The following is a 10890-nucleotide window of genomic DNA, read 5'->3' as shown; positions in this document are numbered from 1 at the left end:
TATTATAAATTGGGATTTTAGTTTATGCGCTTAGTATTGTGAGATAAACGAGAGGCGAAAAGAAAAAGATATATGAAGGAAATGAGCCATGAACAGGTCCAAAGAGTGCAGTGCAGGTTTGTGCTGTGTGTGATATCACTCAATCTAACAGGTTCAGAGGATTCCACTAGACTTCAGAGGCTAGAAAACCGTGGAACTATCAGAAAGGGGTCGTTGGATGCACTCTGTCCCTTCAAAAACCTCAACCCACTATACTATAACTTAGCACAGGGAAGTAAAGGATCGATCCCACGAGGAAGCAGGTGTTACGGAACCGCATTTGAGGATGTTTTGGGAAGGAAAGGGGTGGCTGCTGCCACGCAATTTTTGTGGGTCTAGAACTTAAACTACTGGGTCTGAGAGATAAGCGAAATTTTAATCTACCTATCGGGTCTAAGAAACGAAAGCGTACGGAACATACATGACTCAGAGAAAATGAGATATTTTAAAGTTCTAAGACAACTGGAGTAAACTTAACTAGACAGACTTTCCTAATTTGGACAGACAAGCATAAAGCAAAAAGCAAGACAAATTTCCTTAAACTACCAGGGTCTGGAAAAGCATGCAGAAAAGTAAAAGAGACAAAGTAGATCGTACTGACAGGTCTAGCAGATATGTAGAAAAAGTAAAGTACATGCAGAAAAGTACTGACATAAAGCAGATCTGGTTCTAACTACCAACAACTTCATCTTCTTCGGGAATCAAACGAGAATAGCAGATAAAACAGAGTTTTAAACACCATGAAAACAGAGCAAACTTTAGATCTAGACTTAAAACGAGAAATTAAAACCTAAACTAACAGATCTACGCTACTGGACCTAAAGGATGCAGAAACAGAAAGTAAATACCCATAATCATGCATACCGTAAACATCAAGCACCAAATATGTGAAACTCCAACTCCGAAACACCAAGATTCAACAAATCCAAACATCTTCATATGCAAATTCCCAACCTCCAACAACAAACACAGATCTCAGCTCCAAACATCCAACAACAAACAAAAACGAGAGCTAAAAACTAGAGATGAACATAAACTCAGAGATATTCAACCAAAAGCAAACATAAACTTCCATAATAACTAGAAATAGGTCTGAATCCAGTAGATCAAAGCAAGAAACTAGAGTTGCGAAACTTAGAAATCAACAAGGTACTAAACGAAAGCAAATAAAATTGTTTCTTCGCCTCCACAAGGCGGTGTTACACAGCAGCAAAATAACAATGACGACGATGAGAACCACGGTGGCCAGAATTCTCCATGTCCAAGTGCGCAGCAGTCGAAGATGAAATTTTGAAGTAGAGAGCTAGAACTAGAGCTAGGAGAGTTTTTTAAGTGGCTGTTCACCGATTCCCTTCTTCTTCAAGGTTGAGCTCTTTATATATGTGAGGCTCTGATCCCTAGGGTATCCCTCTGGTGATTTTACGCTCTTGCCCTTGAGTAAGACTCTTTAAAATAATTTGCTCTCGCTCCATTCTGCTCCTGTCGCCAACTTTTGATTCTCCCAGGTCCGAACGATGACTTCTGATTTTTGCTTCAATTTCATCTCTTTTGCATCTGCCAGGTCAGAGTAACAACAACTCCTGGGTCCGACAGATTTACTACGCACCTGAACTCAATAACGCACATTAGCGCCCCAAATGCACAGAATTTTAACCCTAAACCGATGCATGAAACGAGCCTTATCAAGCCATGACGAGAAGAGACGCAGTGATGATTGACGACAGTGGTTGCTCACCGAAAATAATGACGGAGCGCCTATAGATGCTCCTTTATGAGATGTTGCACGAACAGAATACAGTAGTACCTTAAATATACTACATTCCTCCAAAAAAATCTATAGATGCTCCTTTATGAGATATTGCAAATATGGTAGTACCATTTAGATATACTACATTCGCCTAAAAAAATAGTATAGTTTTATCTTTTTTGGCCGTCCACTAAAATCAATTACTCCCTCCGTCCACTAAAATAATGTTAGTGAAGAGTAGGGTCCACATTATTATAATGGTATAAGAGCATCCGCAATAGGGACAGATGTCCCGATGGACTTCCCAAAAACACCTTCTGCCACGCCATAAGGACATCCAACTACACAATAGCATACATCTCCAATGACATCCCGGCGGACAAGAACAATAACAAAAATTCACAAATATACAATTTACGGAATTAAAATTTCAACACGAATACGGGGAAAATGTAACCATTTTATTTAAAAAAAAACATACATAATTAAGCTTTAAAAAAAAACATTAATTCAACGTGCACTCCTCCGCGCCCACAACTCTTAAATTATATCGTGCTGGAGTCGAATATAGGCTTCTTGTTGGCGCATGTCGGCACATGCACGGACCCGATCGACGTCTCCATGAGGTATCCCCATATGTACATTGGCGGTGGTCACGTCGTGGCTTGGACCTGTAGCATCATCATCATCATTGGCCCAATCAGTCAGTGTTGGACCTTCATTTTCGATAATCATATTGTGCATGATAATACATGCGTACATGGCATCAGCAATGCAGTCAAGATACACAGTCGTGTTGGACCCTTCACTGCCGCCCATCGAGCCCGTAGCGAATGAAATGAAGTTCAACGAGCCGTATATACAGAATTTAAAAAAAAATGAAAATTGGGACGTCCACGCTCACCCGCGGACGACCTCTCGTCCGCCGCCGACGTCCGTGTCCGCCTCAAACGTCGGAGTAGTGGACGTCGCGGACGGACGCCCGACACGCCGATCGGACGTCCACCGGGAAATCCGCTATTGCGGATGCTCTAAATGATGGCAATGGTATAAGTTGTAAATAAAATGATGTGTAGGGATAGTACGTTGTTTGAATTTTTCAAAATTAAAAAGTTCATACTCTTTAGAGATGGACAAAAAAGAAAATAGTTCATACTCTTTGGGGACGGATGGAGTATAAAAATGGAAAGTTTTAAACTGAACCAATAGTATTGATAATGCGAACTCTTACAATCCACTAACGCTACTTCCACCATATTTTCCCTCACTGTCTCTTATTTTACCAGTTGCGCATTAAAACTCGTGTCACTTTGTATATTTTTCTATGGACGAAGATAAATGTGCATCTATTTTTAAATAAACTATTAAAATGATGTCTATTAAGGTCTTCGGAAAACGACGATGCTTTAATTAAAGTATGACGTGTACGCGTAGTTAAGTCAATTGTCACGTTGATTTTAATTTGCCCAAAATAGAGTTGTATCAAACCTGACTTGAAAAAGTTGTATATAGACCAAAGTTCGTGATTTTACGCAATCGATTCAACCTTTCATTTGTTTTATAGCACAAAATTAAAATAAAACTTAAAATAGATAATAAAGAAAAGACATTGATTCTTTCTTATTTTAAATTGGGGATTCATTTTATACGCTAAGGTATTGCGAAATAAACGATAGACGAGAAGATAAAGATATATGAAGGAATGAGCCAAGACGACAAGAGATGCAATGTTGATTGCCGAAATGGTTGCTCATCGAAAATAATGAAGAAACGTCTATAAATTTTGAGTTCATGTGAATGTTGAATGAAGAGAATATTGCATTTGTTCACAAAAATAGTTTAGTTTTTACCATTACCGGCCGTCCACCAAAATTAGACTAATTTTTAAAAATAAAGTTTTATACACTACTAATGGTATGATAATATAGACCCCACAATCCACTAATATTACTTCCATCACATTTTTCTTTATGATTTCTTACTTTACCAATCGTGTATTAAAACTCGTGTCATCTACAACTTTGTATGTTCATCCTTTCTAAAATTAATCATCAAAATAATACTCCCTCCGTCCTGTTTTAGGAGTCCCGGTTGAGTCGGGCACATGTTTTAAGAAAAAAGTGTTTGAGCGTGTAATAAATTAATATTGCAATGGATGTTGGGACCCACTTTTAACACTTTTTTATTAGTTGTAGTGAATGTTGAGACCCACTTTTAACACTTTGTAGGTATTTTTTATTAATTTATCTCAACCGGGACTCCTAAAACGGGACGTCCAAAATTAATCAACCGGGGCTCCTAAAGCGGGACGGAGGGAGTATCTTTTAAGGTCTTCAGAAAACGACGATGTTTCAATTAAAGTTTGACGCGTACGCGTAGTTAAGTCAACTCTCACATTGATTTTAATTTGCCTGAAATAGAGTTGAATTAAATCGACTTGAAAAAGTCGTATATAGACCAAAGTTCGTGATTTTACGCAGTCAATTTAATCTCTCATTTATTTTCACAAAATTAAAAATATAGAAATATAGAAACGAGAAAATGTGGTTCTTGCTTCAAAATGGGGTCGATATTTATCTTTTCCCAGCGCTGTAAAAACAAGAGTTTGTGAATCTTTCCTACACATAGAGTATATATGTATCGTACGTGCGTGTATCTAATGTAATTGCAGTTCCAATCCAAATGATCAAATCCAATGGTGTGTGGTGGATGAATAAATAGAAAAGAGGATTCAATCCCTAAATTATAAAAAAAAATCGTGACTTTGGGAGTTGGGACTGAGTTGCAGATAGCATAGCAATAAGGGAGAGAGAGAAAGAGGTATTTCCTGGTTTTTATCTGGTGGTGTGCAAGTATTAGTTGTGTGTTTGGGTACTACTCCATCCCTTCTTCCCACTGCCTCAATTGATTCTGCGTTTTTGTGTGCATACAATACGATATCTCTACCTCTCTTCTCTTCTTTTCGCTCCAATAATTTGTTTTTGCCTATTGATTTACGCCTCCGCCACCAGGTACTTGTTTTTCTCCTCCCTTGCTGTTCATTTTTAGGGCTTTTTTTCTTGTTTTTAATCTTATTCCTTCGTCTGTCACTCTTCTCGATTTGTGGGCCGTATTTCTTCTTTGTATATGTATATTGTATTCACTGTTCCTCTCTATGTAATTGGTTGGTTGCTTGCTTGTTTAGAGTTATTAGCTGCGTTTCTTGTTGCTTCTTTATTACATAACCCCTATATTTGCATGCAATTTTTCACTTATTGTTTGATTCTTTCTGCAAAATTTGGGCCTTGCTAGTGAGTGTGCTGCTTGTTATAGCTAATTCATCATCCATACCCTGCCTGTTGTACTTCTTTGCTTATTACTCATTCGTTGTTTGGATATTCCTGTTGGAAGATAAATGATGTCCTCTTCAAGTTTGTCTATTGCTATGTGTACCTGGTTGTGGCTGTCATTATCACTCGATTCTTAACTGTATCTGTAGGGTCTTAAGGAAATCATAAACGTAATCAAGACACTCATGGGATGGTGTAGTGCACACACAATATTAAGTCTTTAGTCAGGATTCGGGTCTTCATCGCATAAGAATTGGAGATTTATTATAATGCATTATTAATGTGGATTTTATTTATTTCCAGGTGCTGTCTGGTAGTTTAATGTAGCACGGGTCCATTTTCTACTTAGGTGAAGATATTAAATGCTCTTTCTGGGAGTTCTCTGATGAGCTTTTGAGTTGGGCAAATGGCAGCTGATCAACGGAAAAAGAAGCGAGTAAATGCTGCCAGTTTGTCTGGATGCACTTCTCGTGAAAAATATAGGGTGAACAGGAAAAAACTGCATGCACAACAGTATGATTTGAACATGAGACCCAAGATCTCTCTTGAGTGGGACAACAGGAAAAAAAGTGTAGTATCCAGGAAGGAGCAGATTGGTTTGTCAAAAAGGCACTTGATTCCATTTATTGAACCTGGTCCTCGAGGGCACAACGTTTTGGCTGATGTCATGCCAATTCCTTCGGAGATCTTTGATTTAGATAACCTCTCTGAGGTTCTCTCTTATGAGGTAACATATAGTTATGATTACAAGGAAGTTCCATCTTCTAATGCATTTTCTTTTCTGGGACTTATCCATCACATGGAACTTACTGTAGGTGTGGCAGAGCCATTTATCTGACAAGGAGAGAAGCTTTCTTTTACAATTCCTACCTAAAGAAGTCGAGCCAGATGCTATTGTTCGAGAATTGCTTTCTGGAGACAACTTCCATTTTGGAAATCCTTTTATGAAATGGCAAGTCTCGCTTATGTCCTTTTGGGCAATATATTAGAATTACTTGCATATTGCTTCAAAACCTGTATGCTGTACTTCATCATATGTTATTGTTTTATTTTTTTTGTGAGCCTAAGGGATTGCTCCCAATTTACCATCACTTGGCACTCGTTGATTTAATTAATCCCGTCTTCCTGCTTTCTTCTTCCTTTCCAATTAGGGGATGCTCGTTCATGCTGACTCTTCTTGAACTGTCTTCTCTTCTTTGTAAACCAAATCAGATGGTGTTCCTTTAATAGACATCATCTGTTTGAATACTCTAGTCTTCTGGAAAGACCTTAAAATCTTTCTGATGTTTTAAGTTACTTTCTAAGCTGCTTATTCTGTGAGTTTTGTCCAATCTAAGTCCAAGTTAAGAATTGTATCTGATATTACATCATCTCTTTTCATTCATCTCAATCTTTAGCATTTGAATAACTCTTATTTCTTTCTCGTTATGGTTTTTTCTCACTTATACAAGGAGGTATAACCATATAAGTGATGGTATGTCATGCGGAAGTGTTCCATCTTATAAATTTGCATTGTTAAGCCTTTATATTTATCACAGGCAGGCCTTTACTTGTCATTTGTCTTTTTTTCCCTCTCTCTGGATTAGACTTTGTCTTTCTTATTCTATTTAGGCTAGAAGTAAGTTTAAATAGAAGTCAAAATGCAGTGTTAACTGGAATTAGTGATGCATATCTGTACTGTTACTTCTGGAATCCCTTGTTGTTCTTTTGCATTCTCTGCTAGCTTTCCTTTTCTTTTCAAGCATACTCTACTCTGGGTTCCTTATGCGGGAAACAAAATGTTATTGGTATGCTCTTTATTTTGAAGGATGACTTATAAATCTAACTTTTGTAAGTAAGGTGACCATTGTCTAAGTTTTATTGGTGCAATTTTGAACTTTGTTGCTGTAGGAGTGCTTCTATCTGTCTCGGGGATCTTCATCCAGATAATGTTCTTAGTGAGGAGCAGTCTCTCAAAGCTGCCAAGAAGACATACTATTCCTTTTTAGAGAACTATCACACTGAGTATGTAGTCCTGGTTAATTTTCCAGATTATTTTCTTACTTTTTTTAGGCCAATTATATCCCCCCCTTTACCTTTTCTTGGTCTGAGTTATTTTCTTACTTTTGCCAGTATGATTGAAAACTTACAAATGTGGAAGGATAAGTGGTCAGGTTGCAAGGATCCGGAAGTGGATTTTATGCAGAACATTTGGAGGTTATTATTTTTTTCATCTAATTGTATGAGTTCACACATTTTTCTCAAGTGGAGTTGTGTATTTTTAAAGCTTTATGTGGGTCTTGGAAATGCATAAGGTGATACTATATCTTTGTCAGAGACTTTGCTAGCTGAATAGTTACCATATGTGACTCATTATTAGGTTATCTTGTGCATATATGTAGTAGGAATGACTCATGCATGATGCATCACATATTATGTTCTCATTCTGGCAACTTTCAACAACATTGCTCTCTTTACAGCAGATTTGTTCTTAAATGTCCTGAACTTTGCTCATGTCTACAATTGGCAAATTAGCTGATTTTGTATCTCTTGCATTCCTCTTTCACGCAAACCAATAATAATTAGGGAGTTTCATGTTGTCTTATGTAACAGCTCTAGGAAGCATGTTGAGAAAACTATGCCCGCCTCAGATGCTAGATTCTGTGGTGCTGAGGAGAACCATGCTGCTACGCCTGATTCTTGCTCTTGGCCAAATTCTGAGATGGCTTATAGTAGTGAAAACCAGAACCAGGGAACAGTGCAAGGAGAATCATATAGGAGGTAATGCCTATTTTCTCAATGCAATGTGATATCCTTCTTCGTTAGAGTTCTCTCTGTTAGCTTGAGGCATTGAATTTGTGCGCTTACCCCCAAAGTCCATGTCAAAATCTAATAATTTTATCTTGTTTGCTGGAATGTGAAGAAGAGACTTCTTGAAAAAGATATCTGATAGTTCCTCCAGTGGGTTAAAAGTGGTGGGCGTGGCACATAGGAAAGGAGAGAAGATACACCAATGGAATATCCAGCAAAATGATGGAGCCAAATACATGTCTTACATCAAGGTTGTATGGTGTCTCATACAGCTAATTTTACTTTGTTACTTCTTTGGCTGTTTGGGTCTATGTCGCTTATAACTATTTTGTTCTGATTCCAACTAATGTTTTTTTTACCTCTTATTCAAACTCAGCTATTTTATATGCAATCTTTTTACCCCCAAACCTTTCCTCATGTCTTGATCACAGTATATGATTTGCAGTCCTATGCCATTATATTTCCTATGATAATTATTTAGTTGTTGATTTTGACTGCCTGTGGTTCTATAGGTCAGCAAGGAACAGCATGAACTTGTTAAAAGTAGCATCAAGTATGCTGGCAATAGCATTCAGCCCATGGCTTTAAATAATGTTTTAGGTAGCCTCGATGCTCTAAATGTGCAACCATTTGCAAGATTTGAGGAAGAAGAGCGTAAGAAGCTGCATGAATATTGGTTAGTTCATTCATTTACTATATTTTAAAGTAGAAACAGAGTAGCTGTTTGAGATCCCGGACTCACATTAAAATGTGAACATCTCAGGGTTAAATTGGTGACTAGAGATATCCCAGTTGGTTTTGCTGGCTGGAGAAAAAGACAATTGCAGAGACAAGAACTAACACAGACCCTGGGTGAAGAAATAGGGCAAAAGGTGGAACTTCAAGAGGTTTGATGCCTTTTGCTATGGTTCTGATGCATTGTAGTTTTATTCGAATTTTGGTTGTGTACTTGGACTTGAAAATGTGAAATTGATGCAATTGTTTACTTGTCACATTTCTCCAGAATAATCTGGATGATGAGAAAGATGTCTCTAGCAATGATGTGATGGAGCTCTCGGATGGTGAAGGGGAAGTTCCAGCTTCCGACACAGTTGAGGTTTATAAGCAGTCCTTTTATAGATATTTTAATCTAGATAGTGTGAATTTTGAGTTTCTTTAAAAACCATTTCGTTGACTAGCATAATTATAATCCACTTTCTGGATTTCTATACTGGCTGGCAGGAGGTGGAAAAAGAGCAAAGTGTTGACTCACTCGAGGAACAGAATGATAATGTAGAATCTGTTAATGAAATGGATACAGAAATAGAGGTTGATCTTGCTGCTCCTTTCTATTTTTTATTACAAATATTTGGTTCTGGATTTGCTTGTTTTGACTCTATATGTGACAGTTCTAAAGTTGAATTTTCTAATTTCATTTGATTTGATTGACAGGATCAAAAAGAAAGTAGAAATGATGGCATAGTTGAGAAGCGTTCTAGTGATAATATAGAAATGAATGAGGACGATGATGAACCCAACCATGTCTTCCTTCAGGATCACAGAGAGTCGCTTAATAATAGCCCTAGGAGCACAAGGATAACTTCATCCAGCCCTGGTTTTCTCCAGGATCACCATCAGCAGCAAATCAGTTCACTCGATAGTAATCAACATACCAATTCGAAGGAGATGGAATCTAATGGTGATAGTGGAACTGCAAAAATTGACCCGCAAATTGTTTCTGGTTACTCGCGAGATATGAATCATGTGGAGGTTTCACTTAGCCAAGGGGCATCTCTTGCATCCTCTAGTGATATTTGGCCAGTTAGTGATGTTCATGGCTCTTACTACCAATCTACTGCGTTAAATCCTGGATATGCATCCACTCATGAGTTACCGATCGGGCATCCGCAACTTATCCAGCAGGGGCAAGTAGTGCAAATGCTTAATGTTCAAACAAACCGGTCAGACAAAGATACTAGGAAGGACATGTTGCATAGGCCAACTGACGATATGTCGTTCTTCAATCCATATGCTAACCAAGACCGAAGTGAATTGCTTCATTCTCTGCTGAAGGCGCAGAGTACTTTTCCATACCATCATCAAGCACAAAAACATTCTGGACTAGATTTTCAGCCTGGAAGTGATCTCGTGATGGAGACCGCTCATTTTCCTGGACATTTTAGGGAGCATGTTCATCCACCGGTTCCTCCAACAGATATGAGGCAAAAGAGACTGAATGATCCATATGTGCATCAGAACATTCAGGAGAATATTTATCCTGGAAACCGGTTTACTAGTGTTCCTAGACAGGAGACGTTGGCAGTTAATGCTCATGATTGGGCGACTGTCAATAGTGTACGCATGCCAGTTGCTCATCATCTGAACAGCGGAGAGTTGGGTCAGAGCTGGTATACAGGCGAGAATGGAAATAGGGACGGATGGCATGCGCTTGAGCCTGTTAACGGGTTTAATAATGGAAGTAGCTCCGATCAAACACTTTTCAGCGTCCTATCCGAATGCAATGGGCTACCACGAGCCAGTTACGATGCTGCTACAGCAGCAGGGTCCACAGAACGATTGATACAGGCAGGAACGTACAACGGTATAGGAGGTATACATGCATCGAGCAGCAGCAGCAGCAGCAGCAGCAGCAGTTTCTTACCAGTGTCTACGAATCCACTGAACTACTTGAGTGGGCACGAAGGGTCAGGCGGTATAAAGATGAACAACCTGGGATGGATGGGATTGCCGACGACACAGCAGAGTTCAGGAATGCAGGAGTCGATCGGGAAACCATTCCTGAGGTCGTGGACTCATGTAATGTATTGTGGTTTTGGGGTTGGTGAAGGCGCCAAATCTCATGTGCTATTTATAATAAGATTCAAAGTGTTGTGAGCTTTTTTGTCTCAATGTGCAAGTTAGTTATGCTGTTTTAGAAATTGCAAACTGTCAGTGTCGGCAATAAAAAATACAGTATTTTTGTCACATCCTTTCCTTTTTCATCAT

At 38.6% G+C, this 10890-nt stretch overlaps 1 protein-coding gene across 1 annotated transcript; it reads left to right on the top strand.

Moving 5' to 3' along the window:
- Positions 1-4451: 4451 nt before the first annotated feature.
- On the top strand, positions 4452-10779 carry LOC125198405. Its single transcript, XM_048096757.1, has 12 exons — positions 4452-4606; positions 5419-5842; positions 5931-6067; positions 7006-7119; positions 7228-7311; positions 7708-7875; positions 8018-8156; positions 8418-8581; positions 8669-8792; positions 8909-9001; positions 9127-9213; positions 9337-10779. Exons 2-12 carry the CDS (start codon positions 5522-5524, stop codon positions 10777-10779), a joined length of 2874 nt encoding a protein of 957 aa, XP_047952714.1. The 5' UTR covers positions 4452-4606; positions 5419-5521.
- The last annotated feature ends 111 nt before the right edge of the window (positions 10780-10890 follow it).

The sequence above is a fragment of the Salvia hispanica genome, chromosome 1, assembly GCF_023119035.1.
Source record: "Salvia hispanica cultivar TCC Black 2014 chromosome 1, UniMelb_Shisp_WGS_1.0, whole genome shotgun sequence".
NCBI lineage: Eukaryota > Viridiplantae > Streptophyta > Magnoliopsida > Lamiales > Lamiaceae > Salvia > Salvia hispanica.
This window is presented reverse-complemented; position numbering and strand designations above follow the sequence as displayed.